Below are 26,938 nucleotides of genomic sequence, written 5' to 3'. Positions count from 1 at the left end.
TTCTGAAAAGACCCAGAAAATTAAACAGAGGCATCACGTAACTTTTATTTTACACGTCCACAAATGCTTGTACAACATACAGTGACTACTTCTAACGTTTATAGCATTTTCTTCATAGCACAAAAAGGTAGGTTAGTGACACAGGTGTGCCACAGGCACGCTGGGTGGAGCACACACTGTGGAGGAGGGCTGAGTGTTGCTGACACGTGGGTCCCGAGCAGCTGCTGGGAGGTACAGGTGAGCCCACCTACGCGGAGCGCGGGCTGTCCCTGCACCTCGGCCAGGCTGCTCGTCTGCTACCTACCGTGGGGGTGGAGGGGGCAACAGAAGAGGTTACTCCAGGATTGTCTTGGGCACAGGAGGAGGACTTCTTTCAAAAAGCTGTTTTACTTCAACTGTAAGCTCTTACAATGTAATAAAACTTCACTCTTTACCAAATCTTAAGCCAGTGTTTTACTTAGATGGTTCTTAAGTATAAATATGGACCTTTGTTTGCCCTTCAGGCTAGCATAAGAATCAGTTCCTTGTGGAATACATCTACTACCACAGCTTGGACCAGCCAACACTTGCTGTCATCTCCTGGCTGTGCGACTAACGGCGCGTCATTCACCACGGAATATTTCAGGAACCTGTTCAGATCCCAGGAAAGCAAAGACTCAAAACTACAAGTGTGAAGACTGCCAGAAACATTAGCTCATACGGTGTAGAAGCCCGAACAACTCCGATTGTTCCACAAACTTACTCTCAACAGAAAGATTTAAAAAACAATTCATATGATGGCTTTTCCATTCCTACAGAAAACATCACAACGGACATTCACTTTAACTTTCTAAAAAAGTTCAACCCAAACGTCAGGGTTGGCGTTTAAAACTAAAACGGTATATAAAATATTTACCAAACAGTATTTAAACCCCCCTTTCCTTAGCACTTAATAAAACCCGAATGGCCTAATATAGAAAGTTCCCCACAAAACAGTTTAAAAGGCATCGACCCCCATACATGATTTTTTTAGGTTCAGTCAAGATTGTTTTTAAGTTTTATTATAGGCTTTCCTGCTGGATACAAAATAAAGGCATACAACTGTCCCAAGAAGGGCAGTATGTACAAAAGCCTAAGCTGTAAAAATGGTTTCAAAATATAAACTCGTTTTTTGGAATACACTGTCAAAGGCTGCCCACCTCAATACCTTTGGTATAAAACAGTAACTTCCCTTGAAGAGCAGACAAATGCCATCCATTACCTTACGCACGTTCACATCTCCTTGTAACTACTCTACCTAGTCTAGTCGCGACCAGCCACATCAGTCACCACTCACTGCTGTCCCTTCCCAGGCGCAGAGGAGACTGGGAGGTAGATAACCGAGAACGTCCGTCCTACACGAGCACCGTGCGGACAGCTGGGCTCCAGCGCGGGCCCCCCTGCGCCCCACAAGCACACATCCCCATCTACAGTCGCACACGTCCCTTAAACACGAACACAAACACTTAGCTGGACCCCAAAGGAGCTGCACATCCTCTAACTTGGCTCGCTGTGGCCACTCCATACTGTGTAAAAACCAGAGGCAAAGACACAAAGGCGGTCTCGGGATGATGGCTACGTCTACAGCAAGCGAGCTGCCCCGAGACTGCTGGTGTGAATGGGCTTCCTGCCTGGATGCCAGGCTGGGGGACAGAGGCCGGGCCACGTCCACTTTCTAAGCAAAGGGCAGGGCTTCTACTTGAGACAGGAAGCCCAGCTTAACAGGGAAGAAGGCTGAGGAAGAAAGAATGGAGCACTGGGCGGTGTGTGAGCTCCGCTCATAACCAGGAGTTGGTCAATGGCCGGGGGGGGGGGGGGGGGGGGGGGGGGGGGGGGGGTTGTGCAAGTGTAAGGGGCAGGAGGTGAGGAAGGAGCCGGGAAAGGTGCACTCCCTGCCAGGGCCGGCTCTGCCCTTAGCCAGGTACGCGGGGTCCCAACAGGCCTGCCCCTCCAGTACAGCCGGGCCTCCAGAGCTATGCTCGACCAGTCACAGGCACGAAGCTCATCGGTCCTATTTTCGGTGCCACAAACTGCATGCATCTACCAACAAGCCAGAGGGGCAAGATCCTGGGGCCGAACGGACTTCCGGCAAAGCCCCGGAGATGGCCCGGTCTGACGCGCAGGAACGCAGCCAGCATGCAGGGCTGGAGGATTATGAAACGAGCTCAGGGAAACCTCTGGTGGCCGCCAACTGCAGGATCCCTGTTGCAGCAGTCAGATGGAACCCCGAAGGAATGCCCCCCGCAAAGGCCGAATAGGTAGTCAGCACCCATCAAAATAAATACTGCAAACAAAATTTCTCACGTCTACTTCATACCCATTCATACTTTTCTCCGAGAACCAAGAAAGCCTGGCTCCAAGGATTCTCAGATCCCCACGGAACGGGGAGACCTTGGGACACAGCTTGCTCAAGAACAGGGGTGTATTCACCTGGGGAAAGACAGTCACCTGGTTGAGAAATACCAAAATAATCATCTGGCTTGTTACAAAAAAGTATCTCCAGACTCCAGGGGAAGTGGAAGGTGCCCAGGAGGCTGCAGGCATCGGAGTGAAGAGCAGGGGAGAGGGGAGGAGGGCAGCTCGCCTGCTTGCTCACTGGTGGAGGTGGGCCCGGTCGTCTGGACGCTTGATGTGGATCCGCCGCACGCGCTCGATCCGCTCCCGCTCTCGCTCCTCATCTTCATCCAGGTGATGGGAGCGGCCAGCTGCCCCGCCTGTGGCCTCCAGGAGTGCGTTGTCAGGTCCTCGGCCATCCTGGGCCTCGTACAACAAAATATTGAGAGTCTCCTCATAAATCCGGGCCTCTGGGAACTCCACCTGCATCCCCACAACAAAACACAAGGCAGGTAAGTTAGCATCACCCCCCACCCACCCCCCACCTCTACTGCCACCTACTACTTCTGGGAAGGGCGGAGTTCCTTTGAAGATTGCCATTATTAGTTTTATAGTACCTTTCATTTACAACAGGCAATACTTACACATGGTGCTTACACAAGAAACAAAAGGTATACAGTGCCTATAAATGTAGATCATACACCTATGTATTCACACACTTTAAAATGCACAAAAGGTGGCCCATCACACACTCATCTGCACCTTTTCCTCTCCAACTTGGAAGATCCTTCCATAGCAGGGAATTACAACAATGTAACAATGCAATTAACTAACGAGGTCGTTTCCAAAAGGTTTCTACTCATAAGAGATCTATACCCCTGGAGCTGCTCCATAACCCCGAGCAGCCTTTAAAGCAGCCCCATTTTTTTGAACAGGGACCAGCTGAAAAGGACATGTCCCCTCCTGCTTGGTAAAGTTCTGTGTCCGCTGCTTGCCCTTCAGGGTTAAGGCACCGGGAACTGGAAGGAGGCTGTCCAAGTGGGCCCTGGGCACTTGACTCACAGAGTAGAGACTCTACTTTCAAAGGCAGGATTCTGAGGTTCCAAGACAAATGGAGGCAGCACACTCTCCACTGTCTTTCCTACTGAGACCACAAAACCAGGAGAGAGAATGGGCAGCGGCTGAGGACTGAGCGACATGAATCGTGGCAGACGGGGCGGGGGGGAGGGAGGGGAGACCAGAGTCTGGAATGACACCTAACCAGCAGAGAGTTTCCTGCCCAGAGGTAGGTCAGTGCAGCCTGCACCCCCGGAACAAGCATCAGCAGAGAGAGCCCCAAGGGGGCACCAGCGTCTCCCAACACCTGGCGAGTTCCAGGTCTTCCTTTTTTCTTTTCTCCATTTTCTCGCACTCCCCCCCCCCCCCAAAAATCTTGTGGCAGCAAAGGCCGGAGCCCGGGGGAGTCAGAACTCTGAAGGGGAACCTTCCTTTCTGATGAGGAGAGCTGTGGTCCCATCAGGGTGGAGCGAATCCCTGCTGTTGTTCTCTCCCTTCTTCATGCCATTTGGCTCCAGGTACAGGTCAAGTCACGGGCAGTCTGTGGCAGAGCGGGGACCTGAGGCCCCAGCTTTCTGGCCAGATGACAGAAAAGGGGAGCCCCAGGGAAGCAGGAAGCACCGAAAGATGGCAAAGGACGGGTGCCTGGGAAAGCAGCTTCTTGAGGTTGTGCACGAACTCCTGGGCTTGAGCCCAGCTGTCAACCTGTCCCTCAACAAACAGCACACACAGAACTGAGCAAAGGCACAGACCGCTGCCCGGGACACAGACCTGCCCTCAGTGCGGCCCAGATCTGAAGGCTTTGAAACCTGGGCTGTCACTGGCACTGCGACCCACAGCTGGTTGGAACTTGTGGCCCAAACCCAACTGGGTCAACTGCCTGCTAAAACAAAGAAATCAATGTTCTCATTAGAATTTAAACAATACCTAGAGTCCTGTAACATTCAGAATATCCAGGGTACAATTCGAAAGTTCCTGGCATGATGAAGAACCAGAAAAATCTCAACTCCTGAGGGAAAACATAATCAAAAGATACCAAGTCCAAGATGACACAAGATGTTGGAATTATCTGACAGAGACTTGAAAACAGCTGTTATAAAAATGTCCCAATAAGGAAGGGCAAACTTTCTTAAAGCAAATGCAAACACAGGAAGTCTCAGCAAGGAGACAGAGCATCGAAGAAAGAAATGAAAACCGTATGACTGAAAAATATAGTAACCAAGGGCAACACAAAAACAAAAACAAGAAACAAAAAACCCCAATTCACTGGCAGCATTAACAGAATGGAGATGACAGAGGAGAGTCCGGGAACTTGGAAGACACAGCAACAGAAGTGATACAATCTGAACAAGACCAAAAACAGACCAATAAAGGGTGCAGTTCTGTGCTCCATTCTCACCGAGTCCCCAGTGAGTCAGAATCAAGAACCAAATGGACAACATATGTATTACATATCTACTTATGCCTTACTTTCAGCAAGCCATACCTTTTCCAGCTTAACCACACAAGACAGTTAAATGATTAAAAGAATTAGCAGAGCACCTCGAATGTTGTATCAAGAAAGACAGCAATACAAAAACCCCCAGCAGGAACATCCACCCCGTTATTCGAAGCAACAAAACACAAGTGTCAGCTCCAAAGCACGGCTCCTGACAGTGTTGGCCAGAAGGTGGCACCTGCTTGTGTAAGGACAGCCATCCCCTGACATGAACCCCCTGGAAAGCCAGTCATATGCCTTTCCTGGAGCAAAGAAGCAGCCCTTGGGGACAGGATGGCAGAACAAAAGGGGCCGTGGCCTGCCAGCCGGGGCCCCATCTCTAGCCAGTTTCAGAAACACAAGCACAGGCTTCCTCTGGAACCTGCGGGCTAACCTACAAATGGCTGGGATCAGACTGTGCCGTCTCTGAATCCTCTGCTCCCTGTTAAACTCTGAAAATGTAAAGTAGTATTTTAAAGCTTTAATCAATAAGACGATTACCCGGTTAATATCCAAGGACAAAGGCAACCCGTGTATATAACAAAACCAAACTGACAAGACGGGGAAGCTAGTTACAGGTGGAATTCACAGCCCTAAGAGCAGCTCACAGGAAAAAAGAGGTGTGCATCTTGCTGATGTGGTAAAGGGAAGCAAGCGATTCTAGTCCCCCTGCAATCTTTGAAAGAAAAAGGAACCTCAGGGTTTTTCCCTTCTTGGCTCTCTTAAACCAATACCTATCTTTTGGGATATCCTCTAAATACCAATGATAAAATGTTTTTAAAGTTTAAAGAAAAACATGCTAAGAACTCTGGTTTCTACATTGTGGTCTCATTCTCTCTCATTTGCCTTTTCTTCTGAGGCCAGCTCTAGAATCACAGGGAACTGTGTGTTCCTGGAGCCACAGTGATGATGGTAGCCTGACTGGATGATCTACAGATTCGTGTGTGAAAATCTGCTCAGCAGACCCACTGCATGTCCCTGGTAATCAGGGTCCCTTTAGCAAGGTTCAGAGGGAAATGACAAAGTGTATCGTAGGATTTTTTTTTTTTTTTTTTTTTTTTTTTAAGAGGAAGAAAACCGAGTTGCATAGCCCAAGAAGGGCAAGCAAGCAGAAGACCTGAAGGGACCAGATCTCCAAAAGCAGCCTGTGGCATGATCTAGCTTCGTAGAATGGCAAAGTGACAGAGGTCAAGCCTGTTGGTTTGGAGAAGATGACAGAGCGCATTCATAGAGTCCAGATCTGTCAGGAAGTTGTGTGCTCAGAAGGAAGCCAACAAGCCTGGGAGCTAAGGAATGCCCAGCAGGCCCGTGAGGGAGGAGGGTCACTCCAGGTCAGTGGGCCAGAGGAGGACAGACAGATGGCAGGAAGTCGTAGGTCATGACTAGAAAGCCAAGGTCAAGCTCTTAAAGGTAGCACGGTCCCTCTGTCGACTGCAATGGGCTGGGGCCATGCTGGCGGGGGATGGTGGTACATGGAGGCTGAGGGGCAGCACAGGGCCACGTCCCGTCACTGACCGGAAACAAGGCTGCTGGCACGATGACAGCGGTCTGAGGATACAGCTGAACGGACTTTTTTCATTGTAAGGTTTTGTTTTTTTTTTTTTTAACTTTTTTTTTTTGTTTAATAGAGAGAGTGAGCACACAAGCAGTGGGAGCACACAAGGCAGGCAGAGGGAGAAGCAGAATCCCCGCTGAGCAGGGAGCCCGACGTAGGGCTCGATCCCAGGACTCTGGGACCACAACCCGAACCAAAGGCAGACGCCCAACAACTGAGCCACCCAGGTGTCCCTAAGGTTTTGTTTTTAAGTAACCTCTACATCCAACGTGGGGCTCGAACTCAGGACCCAGAGATCAGGAGTTGCACACTCCACCGACAGAGCCAGCCGGGCGCTACTCTCAATCAGCATTTATGGCAAAGGGACTGAGGTGCGGTAGGACTGTCCCTGTTTGCAAATGGTCAGAAAGGAAATGCCATTCTGCTTCTCCGAGACCTAGATGTGACTCTCCCTGGGGCCCGAAGATAATGAGTATTTTCACAATGAGCAATCATGCGTCAAGGAAAGCATTTTTAAAGCCTTTCCCTCTTTAGGGTTGTTTTGCTCCAGGGGAAAGGGAAGCGGCACAAGAACGCATTTCAGACCAGCCACCCAGAGCCGCCGTTGGAGCTCTGACCTTGGTCTGTTTCTTCTCAGTGGCATAGACGATGGAGGTGCAGCAGACCTCAGCAATCTTGCGGCCCTGACCGTAAAAGGACCAGCAGCAGATTTCGTCCCCAATGACGTCCTTTATGAACAGGACCCTTCCGTTAAAGCGCAGAGACAGCTTATCAAAGAGCTCAATGTTTTTCAACATATTGTCGTCAGAATTGCTGCAAAAGAGCATTTGAGAAGGTGAGTGTCTCCCCCCCTCCCAGGCTAGGGCGGCCGCTCTGCTGGGCTCTGCCGGGGCCGGGGAGGAATCGGGAATGACTCGGGGCCCGTGGGCACAGGCACCAGGTGTGGAGCGTGAAGGGAGCCCCGCGAGCCCCGGCAGTGGCAGAATGCAACTGCTCAGGGGAGACTTTCCAACTGGGGTCCGTTTCTGGGTCTTGAGGAACCTCATTAAACCCCCTACAGCTGAGACCACATGGTCCCAAGAGCCAGAAGACATCTAGAAACCTGTATATATTGCTGGTGGGAATGTAAAATGGTGCAGCTGCTTTGGAAAAACAGTTTGGCAGGTCCCCAAATGACTAAACCTAGAGTTACCATTGGACCCAGCAATTCCACTCCTAGGTACCCCCCAAGAGAAAAAAAAAAACCTTGGTCCACATTGAAAATGTGTATATGGATGTTCACAGCAGTATTCACAATAGTCCCAAAGTGGAAACAACCCTGAATGTGCATCCACCAATGAATGGATCAACAAAATGCAGTAAAGATCCACATGATGGGACATTATTCAACTATAAAAGGGGATGAGGTATTCATACACATGCCACAAGAATGAACCTTGACAACATGATGCTAAGTCAAAGAAGCCAGTCACAAAAGCAATGTATTATATGATTCCATTTATACGAAGTGTCCAGTCGGCAGAGAGCAGTGTTAGCCAAGGGTCGGGGGGGGGATGCTGGAGGGGAATGAAGAGTGACCGCTAATGGATTTCTTTTTGAGGTGATGAAAGTGTTCACAAAGCAGGCATGTGATGATGGCTGAACAGCTCTGTAAATCTACTAAGCCCACTGAATTATATACTTTAAAAGGACAGCCTTTATGGTATGTGTGAATTCAATCTCGTTATCTATCGTCTGTCTCCCTGGGCATCCTCGAGGTGCAGAGGGCCACCCTCACTGGAAGGTAACAGGAGGAGCTGGGCCTGGCCTGTGCGAGCGGAAGCTTTCCTAGCTAATATGGGGTGGCTCTTCCCACGGACACCTTACCTGGTATACGAGTATTTGTTGTTACTTCTGTTGTAGAGCAGCTTCACGGCTGGCTGAGGGTGGTTAGAAAAAAGAAAGAAAAGAGTCACTTGGGGTGGAGGTACTGTGGACTGGGGGCTGGGCCCTGCCACCAGGTCAAGGAGGCAGCTGAACACAGCTGTCAGACTGCGGGAAGGGGGTGGGCAGGGGCAGAGAGGGAGACTGCAGGACCCACAGCTGGGGTCGGGGGGGGGGGACCACACAAGATGAGCTGCAGGTTCCCATTCTTCATCCCTCCTCAGGCCTTGCTCAGGCACTTCTATAGGTTTCCATTTCAAACCTTATTCATCATTTGGGTAGCTAAAGAAAGGCCACAAGAGTGCCTCCAACATACCTTATTTGAAGTCGCTATAAGTTTCTGCTCTTCCTTGGATGAGGTGATGACAGGAACTTTGCAGAAAGGCTCGTAAGTGTCTTTGTTCTGCTGGAACAAAACATACTTTCAGCCTAGGAGGCCTGCCTAGCATCGGATTATTTCAGCTGGCCTGCAGGGCACAGACAGGGCTCTGGCGAGGGAAGATGGGGCTGCCAGCACTGGGAAGAGAGAAGGATTCTTACCACCAGTGAATCAGGGTGGGGGACGGCCAAGAGTTGAGCTCTCCAGTAAGTCTCAATAAATCCTAACAACAATGACACACTTCCACAGCCCAGGGAGTCACTTAGAAATAAAGTCTAAACATGGCACAGGACGTATGATGGCATCGAAGCACCCCATTGCAACAACTGTAGAAAGAACTTAAAAAGTATAAGCCTAGAAGGAGAAAAAGAATGGGAGAAGTGACGTCTACAGACAAAAGATGTCAAAAATCTGAAGCTTTCGGGGAAGCAGATGAGGGCTAACGGAGGGGAAAGAGAAGGCCGAAATGAGTAAGCAGATGGGAAATAATCCTGGAGGTTTTCCAAAACAGTTCTGAAGGCTGGTGGGCAGAGGGCAAGAGCAGAGGATTGCTAGCCAGTCAGCAGAAGCACCAGTGAGACACCCTGCTCCCCCAAATGGATCCCCTTCCCCAGGCAGAAGAAAGGTCTACTTTCCTAGAGTGGTTTGTACAGATGAGGACAGGGCTGAGCTGCTCTTCTGAAAACGGGGATTAAGTGAATGGTCTACATACTAAATGATGAGCCGCAGCTCCCAGCCCCTTCTCCTACTCAGATCCCAGAAGGCAGCCAGCCAGGCTTATCCCCACCAGGCAAGAGAGTGGAGGATCCCTCCATAGGAATCTGATCTGTCCAGGAGAAGGCTTATTATAGATTCTGACACTGGGGGTTCCCACTGAAAGAGCCTCATCATCTACCACTAAAGCCCACTGGACAACAAGCCTCACCCACGCACATACAGCTTTTCAGAACCTTACTCATGAATTTTAACAGACCAAAGATCATCAGATTATATGTGGAAAGCCTCTCAACCATGAGACTGAAACCAAAATACAGAGGAAAAGGGAAGGAGTCATGACAAGGGCAGCAGAAAGAAAACTTCAAGACAGAGGAGAGCAGATACTGAATTCTAGGAAACAAGAGCAATGGTCTATATAAAGAAGAACACTCGGAGAACATGAAAAGGCTCCTGGAAATTGGAAATATGATAGCAGAAATGAAAAGTTCACAAGAAGGGCTGAGAAGATGAAACTGAAGAAAATCTCTGAGAAAGTAGAACAGGAAGATAAAAGCAACAGAAACTGAGAAGAGGTCAGTCCTGAAGGTTCAGTCTTAAGACTACGAGAAACCATAGGAAGGGAACCCAGAGAGCTTGTCTCTAAGACAAAGAAGAAACAGATATTCACTGGTGTGTCTGAACACACCAACAGGAGATTGAACTTTCTTACCATTTAGGGATGAATTATGGATACGCACTTACAAAACCAAGCAGACAAAACAATGAGGCAATCACTAACTCTGGAAAACTGAAAAGTTGCACAATAAAGAAAATTTTCACTGTACACTCTGTGACTCAACTGTTAACAATACTTAGACATCACAATGTAAACTCTGAATACTGATTTAACCAAAGCTGTGATAAACACTGTACTGGGAAAAGAGGAGAAGGAACATGTGTACATGTTTGGTAGTGGTTGGGGGGGGGGGTGTAACGGTAGTGCATGAGCTAAATATTAATTTTCTATACACTAGTACATAATGTTGAAAACTGAAATATCAATAAATAGCAGTATAAGAAATATGAAAGCAAACAGAACTGTTGAAAGAATTAACAGAGGAGGGGCGCCTGGACACCTCAGTAAAATGTCCAACTCTTGATTTTTTTTTTTTTTAAAGATTTTATTTATTTGACAGACAGCAATTGTGGCACAAGCAGGGAGAGCAGCAGGCAGAGGGAGAGAGAGAAGCAGGCTCCCCACAGAGCAGGAAACCCAATGTAGGGCTCAATCCCAGGACCCTGGGATCATGACCTGAGCCAAAGGCAGACACTTAACGACTGAGCCACCCAGGCGCCCCTTGATTTTAGTTCAGATCATGATCTCAGGGTGGTGAGATCGAGCCCCATATCGGGCTCTACATTCGGCATGGAGTCTGCTTGAGATTCTCCCTCTTTCACCCATCCCCCTCAAATAAATAAATAAATAAAATCTTTAAAAAAAAGAATAAACAGAGCAAAAAAGTATGATGTATATACATTAACAAACAAAAATGAAATAAAAATACTAAAGTAAAGGCTATAGCATTCAGTTAGATTTACAGTGGGTTCAGACTCTTGCAGTAGAGGTGGTATACTGTAGAAACAACAGTTTCTCAAGGAGCTAGGCAGTAAGGGTGCTCCAGTGGAGGGCCAGACAGACATGTGGCCTGAGGGAGGCCCAGACAAGAGCCTCATATATACAGATCCAATTCCTATGAAAACCTAAAGGGACTCTTATGATTCTCTGCCATGTTGGAACTTTGCTTGAAATAAATGGCCACTGGCTATGTCCACAGAAGCATTTTGGTTTTATAGGGATTTTGCCATCACCAAACTTGACCCCAGTGGTCCTGCCCTAGGTCCAGCTGAGGAGTGAGGGGTGTCTGAGTCTGCAGAGATTATAGAGGCTCCCAACAATGACTGGTGGGGTGAGAATAAGTCCTCAGATGCGTCCAGAAAACTGATTCCCCACACTGAAGGGTTTCAGTGTACTTATGAAATGACCCAACACCATGGCAACTGAAAGCCAGAGGGTAGTTAGGTGGCATAAGCATTGCAGGGAAGCCTCTAAGGGGTCACTGACCAAAGGAGAGAGAAGCTCCAGGGTTACCTGTGAACTCGCACATCTCGGTGAGGAAGGAACTGCCCCCATTTTGTAGAAGAGGAAAATGAAGAAAGCAGGTTGCCTGGTACCTCCCCACTCATATGGGGAAAAACGGTGATACCTACTTGTAAGGCTGCCTGGCATTCTTCCACCAGGCCCTGGACCAGGTAGTACTTGGCTTCTGCCAGCAGCTCCTCAATCTCCCGGCGGCTCTCGGGCAAGGGTACCGCCCCGTCACGGAGGTAGTTGAGTATTGTACCGAAGTGTTTCCCACACCGGTCAATAAGGATCCAGCCTGCAATTGGAGGAGGAGAAGGGGGGCCTAGTTACATGGGCGCTCATCTCCTAGAAAGTGCTAAAGACAAATGGGGTATCTCTTGGCTCCCTCTACCTCCAGGGGAAGAGCAGGACCACAGAGGGGGCAGCAGCCCCACCTGCCTAGCTATGAGCAAAGGGCTAAGCCCTGCCTGGGGAAGCACTGCAACGACCTCCAGGCCCTGCCGGCTGGGGACAACCACAACCACGGACTCATGTGATCTCAGCCTCTTTTGGACGCCAGGACCTCTGAAACCTAAAAGCATGTTTCTAAAGTGTCCTCAAAAATCCCTCAGCCAGCCCGAGAGCGCACTACACCTGGATAAAATGGGTCCAAACGACCACACCCCAACAACAGGGGAAAAGCTGGAGGTAAAAGTATCTACTCTCCCTCTTTCCACGATGCTTTTTTCAGATTTCCACATAACAGAGCCATTTCTAAGGAAGAAGACTGCAACCTCTGGCTCCCAAAGGGGATCCCCGACACTCACTACTACCACCTCGGGATGTTCCTTCCTTCACTTCCCCAAAAAAGCACTTACTGGCTAGTGACGATGACGAGAGAGAAGATGGTCAACCAGACAGACCTTGCCTCAGACAGTTCAGTCTAGCACGGGGAGATGGAACTTGCTTTCATGAACTATGGGAAAATGTGCCAACTGCTGACCAGAACCAGGCATAGCAAGATACTCTTGGGGGTGGGGGCCAGGAAGGCAAGCCCTTCAGCTTGATGACCTCTCCAATGTGGGGACTGGCCTGCTATACCCCTACTAGGGATCCCCAGGTTTTCACAATTCCTCTTCAGAAATGGAAATATCTGGGTGGAGGGTGGTCTGTTACTTGCAGGAGGAAACAATGCTGAAGCCTGGGAAGTGGAGGGACCGAAAGGAGAGGCAGAGATGAAGCAAAGACCTGGTATGTCTTGACAGAGGACAGGAGGCTCTAGAAAGAAGTCAGGTTATAGAGAAGTCCCCCGCTCTCCCAAGCCAGCAGGGCAACCCCAGCAAGGGGCTTCCCCAGGTCTCCTATCCCCCATTACAAGGTGAGAGGACACCAAGGCAGAGGGCAGTTAAGTTCAAACAGGAATCCATAATTTTATGCCTCACTTTCCTCAACGGTTGCTCAGTTTGGGAGAAGGGGCCCACACTTCCGCTCCTAACACCATGCCACCCTGCCCCAAGTCCTCCGCAGACCCCCAGGACCTGCCTTAGACACAAAAGCCAAGAGCAGCAAAGACACCTCTTCCATATCCAGAGTCACAAGTCCACCCACCGCCCCCTTCCCAAATCCAGCCCTGCCAAGCATGCTCTCAGAGTTAGAGGGCACTATATTTATTTGGTATGTGCAACAATCCCTAGGAGAGTTTGGTAAGAAGGCCACTTCCATACTCCCGTCCTACGAACTCCTCAGCCCAGGGCTCCTGGACCTTTGCTTAAAGGTGTGGTCTTGTCCCTCCAGAGGCTTTCGCTTGGTACTTCCCCACTGCTACGGTTTCCTGAATACAGTGGGAAGAGTAATTCCCAGTGTGGCAAACAACGCAAACGTGTGGCCTGGAGTCAAATCCCGGTTTCAAGGAAGGAAGAGGCCTTCACAGGCGTGGTAAATCACATCACCCTGACAGTGACTGCTGGACCTCATCCCACCACTTCTTTCTACGTTGAGACAATAAAGTATTGACACAGCGTCTGCCCTGCAGCTCAGATGCCTACAGGGGCCTGCAGCAAGCAGCATAAATGAGTGGATGGGGCCTGGGCCCGGAGGTTGACCAGAAAGCACGTGCCCTGCCCCCTGGGGACAGGAGATGGGGAGGCTCTTCTCACTCCAGCCAAGAACAGCTAGGCAGGAATGTGGGCCTAGGGCTGTATGAGCCTCTGATATTCCAAGAGATGCCAGAAATGCAGGTTTCTCTGTGAAACCTCGAGCAAAGAAAACCTCTCTGCAGGCCGCCTGCAGGCTAGCATTTTGTGAGCTCTCTGCTACCCTGGATCAAGTGCTTTCCTGCCAATGAGCGGACAAGGTGTGGAAGGACCATATTATCTTCCCAACAGTTCTTTCGGAAGGAAGCGAAGTCTCCTGCACTGTCCACAGATGACAACAGAGCCTCAGAGAGGTTTAGGGACATTCCCAAGTCAGGGAGGCAGAACTAGACCACAAAAAGCAAGGAAGAAACTCACAGGAAAGCTCCTTCCACCAGAATTGAGAAGACGAGTAGAGCCTCAGTCTTCAAAGCAATGGCAAACCCATTTAGCTCAGCAACTCTGGGAAGAAAATGTCCATGTTCTGCTTTTGATGCGTGGACAACTTAGCTGCTCAGAATGAGCAGGGGCCCCTGAAATCAATTATCCAAGTGACAGTCCAGAGTTTCCATAAACGAATAGGCAGACCGTGACATTGGGCTCCAGCTCAAGAATGTCGTCAGGAAATGCTTGTGGTGAAGGAATCATACTTTGGACAAATAAGGGCAAAGGAACCGGGCGCGCTCGCCATGAGGTTTCAATTAGCATTTTGATTTTAAAATATTTTAGTTGCTTTTGAAGCCGGAATCTACCCCTTTGAAACAGCTCAAATGCCTCGCATGTAGAAAAGCAAATGGAAGTCAAGCAGCGCCTTGCTTGTGGGGAGTCTGTCCAGCTGCTGTGGAGCATGCAGGCTATTTCAGAAGGCTGCACCAGTCAGGGCAGCCGGCGGCCTATCCCGCAAGGCTGTGGAGCAGAACAGGCAGGCACAGACCGGGAGGCTCTGGAATGGTTTGGGAGATGCAACACAGCCCAGTGGTTAAGAGCAAGGGCCTGTGTTGGAAATCCAGTTCTGCCGCCTACTTGCTGGATGACATGGGTGTTGCACCAAACCTCCCTGTCCACCAGTCTCCGAGTACCCCTCAGGGCTGGTACAAAGGCACGACGAGAGAAGACATGGGCAAACACGCAGCACAGTGCAGATTTTACTGGCAGCACTCAAATGAGGTCTGTGACAGTGAGCCCTTCCCACATCTCTTCATCCTCGCTGGAGAACAGAGCACCAGCAGTGTCCAGCAGGGGCACATTCCAGTCCTTAGGAGAGTCCCAGTGGCTTTCAGGGTACCCTGGAGAAGGCTTCTCTCAGGGACCGGGGACTGGGCGGCAAGGCTTAACCCCCTCCCAGCCCCGCCAGCATGCCATGCACTTCTCCTCTCTCCTTTCACTGCCCCCACCTCCAGGGACGGGGTGGCAGGGGGAGGGGGACACAGGGGCAGAAGGCCTTCACTGACCTCTCCTTAGCATCCTAAGGTTTTGTTTGGTTTTTTTTAAGATTTTATTTGAGAGAGAGAGCACATGAGAGGGGGAGGGTCCGAGGGAGCAGCAGACCCCCTGCCAAGCAGGAAGCCCGATGCGGGACTCGATCCCGGGATTCCAGGATCATGACCTGGAGTTGATTCCTGGGAGGGGCATCCAGGCTAGCATCCATGGCTTGGTTGGTATTAGCTATTGTGCCGACTTATACTCCCCACGGTCCGAATTTGTGCCAACACTGGGCACAAACCTCTTAATTATTGCTAATCTGATACTCTGGTTTTATTTAACATTTCCTAATTTCAAGCACATCGAGCATCTTTTTGTCATTTGTGTTTGTTTAGCTGCCTGATTACATCTTATTTACACATTTTCCTGTTTTTTTTTTTTTTTTTGCTTTATAAAGTATTCTGGATCCATTTCTTTGTGATTTTATATTGTAAATGTTTTCTTCCAATGTGACTTGTTACAGCTTTTTTAATGGTGTTTTTTTGATACCTCAAGGTTTTTATGTTGGGGTTTTTTTGGTTTTGTTTTTTAACATTTAGGTCTTCAGTTACCTAACTGATGCTCAACCAGGGATGATTTTGACCTCCAGGGGACATTGGGCAATGTCCAGAGATGTTACTGATTGTCACAGTTTGGGGGTGGGAATGCTCCTAGCACCTAGTCGGTAGTGGCCAGGGATGCTGCTAAATACCCCACAATGCACAGGACAGTCCCTCCATAACAAAGAATTACCCAGTCCAAAATATCAGTAGTGCTGAGGCTGAGAAGCCCTGCCCCAGAGGATCATGACCTGAGCCGAAGGCAGTTGCTTAACCAACTGAGCCACCCAGGCGCCCCAGCACCCTAAGGTTTTTATACTCTATTTCTGTGTTTCCCAAACTTGCCTGTTTATAAGTCACCTGAGGTACTTGTTACAAATTCAGATTCCAGGAAGCTGCCTCATTCCCGAACCACATCTTTCTGGGGAGGAGTCTGGGAAAGGCCTTCTTAAGAAAAGCCATCCTTTGGGGGTAAGGTAGAACTCAACAGTATATTCCCAAAATGGAAAACCAGCATGAATGTTTGAACTAGAGCTATATATTATTCATGGCTCTATCTAACAAGCATTATGCAAAGAAAGCAAAGAGACGATAGACAATGTAACACCGTCTATATAACATGGGAAAACACACCAACAATACATTGTTTAGGGACAGAAACAGTATAGCATAATTACTGATTCCCATCAGTGTTTTTTACCCCTGGATGCATATTAGAATCCCCTGCAAAGCTACTCAAAGTGCTAACATCCAGTGCATCTAGCTGGGGGGGAGGGGGGGGGGCGAAGAACCCAGGCAGGAGGCATTAGCAAGAGAGCAGCTGAGTCACTGTGCTATGGAGGTTGAAATTCACCTAGTGACCCCAAGTCAGGCAAGTGGTTATCTCTGGAAGGGAGAGAGGCAAATAAAGAAAGTAGAGAGGTCCCATCAGCCTAGGTAACGTTTTATTCCTTGTCTGAGTGGGGGTGATGTGGAAAACAAAGGCAAAAGAAATGTAGAAAAAACTACATCTCCTTACAACTTGCAGCTCACTGACTAACACTTGGGACAGGCAGAGAGACCTTCCTCCAGGAACTCAACTGCCGCTATGTTAATACTTTGCTAGGGACAAAAAGCAACCTTAGTTTGGTAGTAGCCTGATCTCCCGGATCCTGGAAATCTTCTTTAACATAAAAATCCCTTCGTGAAATTCCTTTATCTCTACCTGCCCCAAATATATGTTGGCAATCATCCTCCAAACTTAAGGCCCACTGAAATACATCTGAAAGGTCTCACGACTCAGGGTTTACTAGACAGTATTGTAAACGACCTTACCCTAACCACATCTAGCCCCTCAAGGTCCTGGAAACCTTACTTCCAAATTCCTTCAAGACTTACGCTATCCCTAACCCTCTCCCAACTTCAAAGTACATCACCAGCCCCTCCTGGTGACCTCAGTGCAGCTCCTTCTGCCCACGGGTCCTGTCCCCAGCCCCGTGCTTTAATAAAAACCATCTTTTTTGCACCAAAGATGCCTCAAGAATTCCTTCTTGACCATTCACTCCCCGGCCCCAACATTTCACATCAGGGGCACGAGGGAGTTTGTTTTATTCATCACATTTTAAAATCACATTTTAAAAAAGCTCTCGATGTATTCACAGTTTTACAGAAGAATGCATTCTAATTTAAGCAGGAGGCATGGGGATCTCAAGGAAACCACCGGGTACTACGGTTTTCCCACAGACTACATGGATTTCCCCACTGGTTTTCAAGGGAATGTGTGCTGATAATAAGATTAATGATTCCCTTCTTTAATCTGGTTCACATACTCCCTCGTTCCAGAAACATTAGCAAGAGACCAGAAACCACTGGGAAGGGGGCGTGGGGAGGTGGACCACTGTACCACGGAACAGGGTTATGAAACAGGCAACTATAGGTGAGTACGGAGGCAGAACTCTTGTTGGGAAAGATGCCACATCCCTCCATGCTGACAAGGAATCAGGTAAAAATGCCAGTACTGGAAGAACCACACCTTTCTGGGAAGGAGTCTGGGAAAGGCCTTCTTAAGAAAAGCCATCCTTTGGGGGTAAGGTAGAACTGCAGAGCGCTCACCCCCAAGGCCAAAGGCGGGCCATTTCTCCCCCCCCCCCCGGCCCCCGGCGCTAAGACCTGCTTCTCCAGCCCCTCACAGCGCTCCTCCCTCCACCTGGACATACCCCACCGAGGCAGGCCCCACAGACTGAGTCTCCCACTTAATCCTGTAACAACCCTGAAAAGCATTACCATTCGCAACTTGGAAAAGTGGAAGCAAGCTCAGAGAAAGTCACCCGCCCCGTCCCATTACCAGTAAATGACAAATGAGTCTAAATCAGCCCAGTGCCACATACACAGCAGCAGCTCCATCAACATGAGCTGTGACTGTTACCCTGGGCCAGAGCCAGGGGACCAAGCCCACTGACTGCAAACTTCCCAGTTTAGGAACTGAACACACACACAGGACAAACCGTCAACAGAGAAGGGCATGGAGCGCTAGGGAGAGTCCACCACCCCACTCTGGGCCCCAGGTCCTCTCCCCAGAAGCAACCAGTTTCTCGGGCATCTCTCAGGGGTTTCTAGCAGCTCCGTACATCACTGTTCTGTGCCCTCGGAGCCCCCGTTCCTCAGCCAGCAGGACACACTGCGGCAACCACTCGCCTCACAGAGCTGCACTTGCGGTTTTGGCCTGTTTATGGCAAACCTCACTGCAGGCGACAGGCTTCCTGCCTGAAGCCCAGGGTGCAGCTGCGAGATGCAGACATTTGAGACGCGGGACATTTAGGTTAATTTGTAGACCCAAGGGTGTATCTGGGCCAACACTCAGGCCACTGGTCAGGCTGTGCAGTGTACTCACCAGAGGCCAACAGGACCACGATCGCACTGCCTGGCATAGGGTGGGTGGGCTGGAAGACCAGACACAGAGCTGGCGGCTGACCCATAAGGCTGCGGAGCTTCAGGCAACCTGGCCTGGGGGCTGGGCCCTTGGTGAACTGAACTAAGGCGAGCAGAGTAAGAGCCAGCAAGCTCTGAGCTCGGTGGTTTTTTTTTTTTTTTTAAAGCCCCATAGTTTTTGAAAAGGATTTCTCACTTATTGCAAGGTAGCAAGAGTACCACCCCAGAAGGGTTAAAATGAGAAGGAAAAACACCGATATGTCACCCGGTGAGCTTTCCACGGGAGGGCTGGAGCTCGAGCTTTAGTGGAGCCCTGTGAAAATGGCCAGGCCCAGAGTGCCAAAGACAGCCCTGTGTCCCTGGAGGCACTGGGGTGTCCAGGAAGCACTGGGGACAGAACAGCCTCCGGCAACTGTTCACAAGCCCGAGCAGGAGCCCTAGTAGCATCCCCGCGTCTCTCCCGCTGGGGGGATGGACCAGCCTGAGGACCGGCTCTTCCTCGGCATGGCATGAGGCCAGCAAGGCGAGGGCTTTCAAGGAGATGAGGCTCCAACTTCACTTCCAAAGCGACTCCGCCGCTTTTCCTGAGCCCCACCAGAGACTGGGTAGGGCGGAAGAAAAGCTACAACAATCCTGGGTTCTCAGATAAGGTCTGTTTCCTTCTGCAGCTGGGGCGCTATTGTCTTAGCCTCTACAAATACTCCCCAGGCGATGCTGGGTGTGGCCCGAAGGAGGGGATCCTCCCACTCATAAAAAGCTCTGTGCTTTCTGGGTGAGACACAGAAGGAAGCTCTGGGGCTCAAACCTCATTTACGTGATGCTTGGCCAGAAACCCCAGTTTCCCAGGAAGCCCAGGGAAGCAGAATCTCAAGCCCCACAGCCCGGCCTTCTCCAGGACACTGAGGGAAACATCCTAACTAGCACACAGCTCAAGCTTCGGGTCCCCAATCCCCCCTACTTGTATCAAAACTTGCCCACCTTTCCCAGGAACCAAAGTCCCAGGGAAGGCAGGGGCATTAGCACAGCCACCAATCTCAGAAACAGGTAAGGCAGGGTGCAGCCAAGCTGTGGTCTGGCCGGGTCTTAAGCAATCTCAGGCCAAAGAGGGAAAGATGGTGCCATTCTTAAACCTCATGTGACCTGCCCTGTAAACCCAGCCAGGCAAGAACGTCCCCCTTGCCAAGAGCTCTTGGGATTGTTCCAGTTGGGTAGTAAGATCACTTTAAAGAATTCTTTGCCTTTCATGAACGTGACTTTCCGTGAAGAAAAAGGAAAGAAAAACATGCCCTGAATATACGTGTATTGAATACTACGCACCAACAGCCCCACGAGGTGGGTACCACTGTACCCGTTTCACCTGGCTAGGATCACCAGCTACTACACGGGAAGCTGTGACTCAAGTCCAGGTCTGTGAGTCTCTGTCAGGCCCCCATCCCGGGAGGACGAGGGTCCAGAGAAAACATTCATGCCTCTCTCTCGCTCGGGTTTCGCTCTGAAGTCACAGAATCATCACTGAGACCTGGCAGGGGCCCAGCCAGGGCAGCCAGTCCAGCCACCATTTCACAGGCCTGAGGCCTGGACCTTCTCCAAGTCACTCAGCAAGTGGACAACCCAGTCAAGACTACAAGCCCCCGCCCAGGTGACTCCATCTCCTCTTCACACATCTCGGCTCATCTGTCACTTCCTCAGGGAAGCACTCCTCTACTTTACAACACCCCCCAGACTAGATCTGGTCTCCCGGGGACGTGCTCTCGAGGCTCCCCCCACACTGAGGTAACACACACTGGAAACGTGCACCTGTGTGGACAACTGCCCATGTGCTGTTGGCCTCCTGAACTAGAGTGAAGCCCCCAGCCACAAGCACAGCCCCAGAACCCGAGGGGGGCTTACCTTCGCTGTCAGTGAGCACTTCCATGCGCCCGCTGAACATGGCTTTCAGCATGGTGTCCTGCTTGGTCAGCGTCTGCATGGTGGTGTAGTAGAGGGCCCCGCCCACATTCAGCTTCACGTACTTGGAGCTGGGGCTCGTGCCCTTGAAGGAAGTGGTGCGGGTAGCAGCCGCTGGCACCGCTGAGCTCACCACACTTTCTCCTGACATCTCTTCCTGCCAGTGAACACGTGGAGAAGACACAGGGTCACCAGAGTCACAGAACCAGGCCTGCTTTACCTCGGTCGGTCAGCCTCTGGGCTGAATCGGGCCTCCAGAGGTGTTTTGTTTGGCCCAAGTCTATACTGCATTTAAATCTCCCAAGGCTGACAACTCAGGAGAGATCACCAAAAAAACCCTGGATTTCTGGCTTCTCTTAAAATCAAAGGCCAACTGGGCCACCAGGGCTCCCACAACTGGTGGGAGCTGGGGTACTGGCTGCCCCAAACCCCACCCAGATAGCCTCATATACTGACCTCACCTGTTGGCCCAAGTCTATACTGCATTTAAATCTCCCAAGGCTGACAACTCATCTGCTGACCCTATGGGCCCAAGTTTACCACTGACTCTTGTGTCCTGAGGACTTCCTTTCTGCCTGGTCCCCACATAAGCCAACACCCTGGATGCATCCTAAAGCAGCTCAAAGCACTGCCCGGGTCTCTCTCTGTTTTATTGTCACGCACCACTCAACAGCTGAACTGCAGATGAAATTGAAATGAAAAGCAAGATTTTTTTTTTCAAGATTTTATTTATTTATTTGACAGGGAGACACACAGCGAGAGAGGAAATACAAGCAGGGGGAGTGGGAGAGGGAGAAGCAGGCTTCCCGCGGAGCAGGGAGCCCAATGTGGGGCTCGATCCCAGGTCCCTGGGACCATGACCTGAGCCGAAGGCAAGACGCTTAACGACTGAGCCACCCAGGCGCCCCAGATGAAATAGCTTTTATGAATCGAGTAGGATCCCAACTACCACTCCTAATCCTTCCTGGGGGGTGGGGGGAGGAGTGTTTCTCAGGACTACGCGACAGACATTAAAAACCCCTGGAAGCAAGTTAGTGCAAAATTAGAGACTTCCTGTACTAGCGCCGCCCCGAACAGCAAGATCTGGTGACAGTCTCCTTAATGGCACGGCCAGCTCGTGTCCGTCTCAGAGAAATGGATATACCGTCTGATTTAAGCAGGCCTACAAAAGGAGACTGGTACCTGGCAGACATGTACTCAACAAGAACATTTCTTTGACATGTTTCTTTGACACATTTCTTCTTTGGAGAAGATGTCCAAGAGCGGGCTGAATCTTTATGACTGTGGGGCACAGCACAGAGGAAGCGGCCCCTGACAGCCATACCTGGCCCAACACTCATCTCTGGGCCTTGATGTTTCCACCAAACATGAACAATTCATACAGCACGTCACCATCTGACAAGGCCACTCAGTGGCTGATGGGTCAAGACACAAACAAGACTACTCCATAATTATGTCTGAACACAGACAAAAACAAGACCATTGCCCAAAACAGAAAAAGTGACCAAACATCACCATATCCTGACCAATGTGACTCACTGCTGCTTCTTTACCAACTAGAGCTTTAGCCCCATTCCATTCTTCCCCACCTTCAACACAGGAATTACTGAGACCCCATCCAAGAATTAACCCTCTTTCCTGACAGCATTCAATACAGAGCAAAGCCTCACTTCCCTGAATCCTTCCCCAAAACCACCCAAGACAAGCCCCAATCCTCTGAGATGCTCCGTGGTTCTCCCTCATTGCCACAAGGAAATAAACCCCGCTTTGACAACAGGCATGCTCCGGGGGGAGGGGGGGGAAGGTTTGAAAGCGCAAAGCTTTAAAAAACGATACCCTGATCCTGAAAAAGGATTGTTTTTTTAAAATTTTTTATGCCTTTCTATCTTTTCCGGATCTCCCACAATTAACGTGTATTACATTCATAATGGGAAAAACATAAATGTTATTTTTCAATGGGAGAAGGGGCTAATGATGAGTGGCAACCTGCTGTCCAGTGATCTGGAATAGCAGAGGCAAGGGCCAACCCTCTCGACCTCCATCCACCCAAAAGAGCGGCCTGGAAATCAACCACTGGGGGGCTCCTTTTGGGGCCTGCACGATGGCACAGGAAGAATGGTCTCCTGGAAAGAAAAGTGTTTTCTCAAGAAAGTGTTCTTGCTTCATCAAGTGAATATATCCCAAGAAGGTACTCAAAAGCTCAAGCTTAACTCACCTGGGGTCTCTATGGCCTAACGCCACAAATAAAAGAGGTAGAGAGAAAGCAGTGACACCTCCCTTCCAGCTTTCCTTTGAAATCGGTCCCCAGAAGCCCTACACTAAAGGTTATCACCAACACTTCGCCCCAGAAATACTCGTCCATGGGATGATAGAGGTAGCTCGGGAGAAGAAACAGTTTCTCAAAACTTTGAAGACCTAGGGCACAGGAGGAGGGTGAAGGCCTACAGGTGTGGAGTTGTGGGGTTTTTCAGTTGGGAAAAATTGCTCCAAAATGGAAATTTTTAAAGCACCCTTTCAGATCTAAATTCACACAAAAATACGTGTTTTGGGCAATGGTCTAGCGTTTTGTAAGGCGCCTACGAAACAAAAAATCATAAACTATACTTCAATGTACTTTTACTTTCCAATACCTTTTTAAAAATAATTTGCCTACAGTAAAGTATATTTTAAGTGCGCAGTTTGAGGAGTTTTGGCCAGCATATGCATCTGTGCAGCCACCACTCTGATCAAAATAGAGAACACTTTCATGGTTCCAGAAAGCCCCTCCGTGCTCCGCACCCCCCCGCCAGAAGATACCAGTTTTCATCTCTACCACCACATACAACATTTAAAATCCAAACAATGCTGGAACACAGCTACTGTTATTTCCAGCTAGTCGATTCAGATAGCGTGGCCCAGAGAAGTTCAGTCACTTCCCAAAGTGCACTGATACTGGAGGTGGGTCAGTGACAGAGCAACAGGGGCAAGTCCTGTCTGGCTCTGAGCCCATGATTTTATCAACATTCATGCTTGAAATACATAGAGCTGGAACATATACATGGAGAAAGGAGTGCCCCACCCTCCCTTCTTTATCAAGTACTAAAAAAGCTTTGAAAAAAGATGGAAGGCAATGTGTGGCTAAGTGCTTGGGTTTGGAAGTCAGACCTGAATTTAAGCGCCCAGGCCTGCCATTGATTGACCAGTTGTGGGAGCCTGGGCGAGTCATCTGAGTCTTGTCCCGTCTATGAAACAGAGACAACAGCAGTGTCTCCCTCCCAGGACTGCTGTGAGGGATGCCACAGAGCACTCAGCTCAGCCTCCGGCTCAGAGCACACACCCAACACGAAAGACTCACACGATGATTATTTGAGAATGCTCTCAAAGACTCAAATTATTTTCTCTCTGAAGACCATTTCCATCTCTACCAACATCCACCCAAATCACTAAGAGATAAAGGCAGAAACTATCCGGATGCATCTAGTTTGAGACTCCGGAATAGACAAAGAAAGCTCTGAACCTTTCCGGAGCCCACCCTTCCAAAGGTCAGTCACCTCAATACTGGGAATGGCTCTTGGATAAAAGGTTCTGACTGTTCGTGTCCCTGAGCCCACATGACACTGAGCTAAGGACACAAAGCAGCAGACAATAAGCCTCTCCCAGCATCTCTCTCCACAGAAGACTCCCCAGCCATTGCTACTGGGATCCTGCTTTTTCACTTGTTTCAAAGATTTGATTTCATCACTAATGAGGTTGGGGAGGTGGGGCAGGAAACAGCAAAACTGGTTACAAGAAACAAAGACGGAATTGATACTTGAGGTATTGGTTACCAATTCTATTCACAGAAAAGTTTAATCCAGTTAGATCTCTCCAGAGTATCCTGTTGCAGATTCTAAACAGTGGCTCTCCACTTAAAAAAAAATTACTGACATCAGGGTCCTATCCGTGTAAATTCTGATGTTAACTGGTCTGGGCAACAGAAGTTTTTTAAAACTCCCCAAGGTGATTCCAATGTGCAGCCGAGATTGCAACCCATCGCTCTGAACAGTTCTGTACACCTACTAACTTCATCATCTTGGAGAAGCTCCCCAACCTCTTATTCTATTGGCCCAGTGAATTCCTGATCACACATAAAAATAAACCAAAGCATCATAAACAAAAGCCAGCCCCCATCTCACAGCTTCAGAGCCACAGACAGGAAGCAACTGTATACATACTTAAAAAATAAAAATCAGCCCAAGGAGGAAAAGTGTTGACTTGAAAAGAGGCTTGGGCAAGTACAATAGGAGAAAAAGGCACCAACTCCCTCACTGTTGGATGTTTTCTACAGAGCTCTCTGTGGAACTGTCTCTCTCTTGTGTGTTGGGGGGAGATGTGCATGTGGAAGGTTCGATCAAAAGTCTGAGCAACCTAGTCTGAGCAACCTAGACTAGTCGCAGTTCCACCACTTCCTGTGTGAGGTTCCGACAAGTGTTTTAACAGAGTCTCAGCTTCGTACTTTGTAAAGTGAAGGTAAAGCCGTAATCTTCATAAGAAGCTTCAGGGAATGAATGTTAAAGTACTTGGCACCTGGCCCTAAAGTCCCTCAAACTTAAAGACCGGAGGTCCTAGCGCAGGCTGTACTACAATCACCTGGGTGCACTTAAAAGCAGATGCCTGGGCTTCACCTCAGGCCAATTAATCAGAATTCGGGGCAGGGGTGGGGGACGCTCAGCAGTATTTAAAAAGCTCTTCAGATGATCTAAGGTGTAGCCCCAGCTAAGAGCCACAGAGCTAAGCTGTTTCTTTAACCAGCTTGATCTAAGAGTCACTGCCTTTTGGCTAATTATAAAACTTGCCCAAACTAAGGGCATTTCTACAACTCAGGAAAGTCGACTACTCCATTTCAACCAAACTGCATTACATCAGCCACGTAACTGTAGTAGTATTTTGCATCCAAAACTTGCTCACAGGGCAGCTACTGCTATTTCCAAGTGTTCTGCTAAATTACTTGCTCTCCCTCTGTGTAACCTGCAAACTATTGGCCTCTTTCCCCCAGGGGTCCAGTGAAGAAGATGTCATCATCAATCCCACTTTTTAGGGGAGAAAACTGAAGAATCAGAACTAGAAGGGTCCTCTGACTCAGGCCCCTTTCATTACAAAACCCAAATCAAGAAATCAATCTCCTACAGGGCGTGTTAAAACAGATTGAGGGGCCCGACCCCCAGACGAATTCAGTAGTAGGGCTTGAAAATGTGGCCACTTCTAACAAGTTCCCAGGTGATGCTGCTGCTACTGCTGGTCTGGGGACCAGTTTGAGAACCACACTGGTTTAATGCCTCCTTCCCCTCAGGTGGTCCTGATTTTGCATAAAATGGAGCAAAGTCAGATACAGGTTGGCTAAATTTTCTTCAGCAGGGTCCTTGAAACTCATCTTCTCCAAAGACTGCATTTTCCAGGAAAGACACAAGGCAAAGAAGTAAAAGAGCAAGGCTGAACTTTGGTCGTTCCCACCCAGGGCCAAAGAGCCATTTAAGGTATAGACCCTTTAAGGATCACAAGCAAACAGAACCATTCCCACAGCTGTGTGACAGCATGTGACCCATTCCCAGCTCCTTAGGTGTGGCCCTTCGGGCTCCAACGGAAGTGACTAGATAGGTACCAAAGCGCCAGTTAAAGGCGCTGGACTCCGTGGGTGAAGGTACCCTGACCTCAGGCCCCCGGCATCCTTCTAGGCACCGGATGCACATCTGCCCTCCAGCTCCCTCTATTTCTCCCCCCGCCCCCATGCTTAGAAGCACCTGGAAGTCCCTTCGCCACTTCGCCGAAACCCAGAGACTGCAGTCACAACTTCCAGAAAACCCCAAACGCTCCGCCCCAAGGAATTCCACGTCGCTCTTTCATAACCTAACCGTTTTCTTTCGCAACACCCTCCCATCTTCACTTTCCACCCCAATGTCCATCTTCGACGACCCCTCTTTGTTCTCCTCACAATCACCAATCCCATTTCCAATGAGCACTCAAGACTCAGAGACACCCCAACTCACCCCCACACAAATCTACTCCCCCAAGCCCAAATGCTCTTTCCCGATCCCCAACAGCCAAGGACCGCCCCCTCCCAATTATCCACCGAAGCCCTTTCCCCCCCCCCCCGCCTCCCCCCCCCCCACCTCCCCCCCCCCCCCCCCCCTTTTTGCGCCAGCCCCCCACCGCACCCCCCCCCCCCCCAGCCCCTTCTCTCTCTACTCTGCCTCTGCCGGGCTCTCCCAGCCGCCCAGAACCCCCAGTCGGTGGGCAACGCCCTCCCTACCATGAAAAGTCGGAGGACGCCGGAGTCTCCAAACCCGGACTGAGAGGCAGGAAACACCCAGCTCGCGCGAGCCGGGGGCAGAGGCGGGGCCGGGGCGGGAACTTCC

General features: G+C 49.8%; 1 protein-coding gene across 2 annotated transcripts; it reads right to left on the bottom strand.

Annotated features, from left to right (window-relative positions):
- Positions 1-20: 20 nt before the first annotated feature.
- KCTD10 (potassium channel tetramerization domain containing 10) lies at positions 21-26,938 on the bottom strand. Of its 2 annotated transcripts, none has more exons than XM_025889341.2 (7): positions 26,833-26,938; positions 20,511-20,724; positions 11,707-11,876; positions 8,680-8,769; positions 8,307-8,359; positions 7,058-7,253; positions 21-2,835 (listed from the first exon to the last, which is right to left on the bottom strand). In XM_025889341.2, exons 1-7 carry the CDS (start codon positions 26,833-26,835, stop codon positions 2,611-2,613), a joined length of 951 nt encoding a protein of 316 aa, XP_025745126.1. In that variant the 5' UTR covers positions 26,836-26,938; the 3' UTR covers positions 21-2,610. The 2 variants fall into 2 exon arrangements, with proteins under 2 accessions (XP_025745126.1, XP_025745127.1); XM_025889342.2 differs by having other exon boundaries at positions 8,680-8,766.

The sequence above is a fragment of the Callorhinus ursinus genome, unplaced genomic scaffold, assembly GCF_003265705.2.
Source record: "Callorhinus ursinus isolate GAN/ISIS: 27379988/994484 unplaced genomic scaffold, GSC_fseal_2.0 scaffold41, whole genome shotgun sequence".
In the NCBI taxonomy this organism is placed as follows: domain Eukaryota; kingdom Metazoa; phylum Chordata; class Mammalia; order Carnivora; family Otariidae; genus Callorhinus; species Callorhinus ursinus.
Note: the sequence above shows the minus strand (reverse complement) of the source record. Positions and strands in the feature narration are given on the sequence as shown.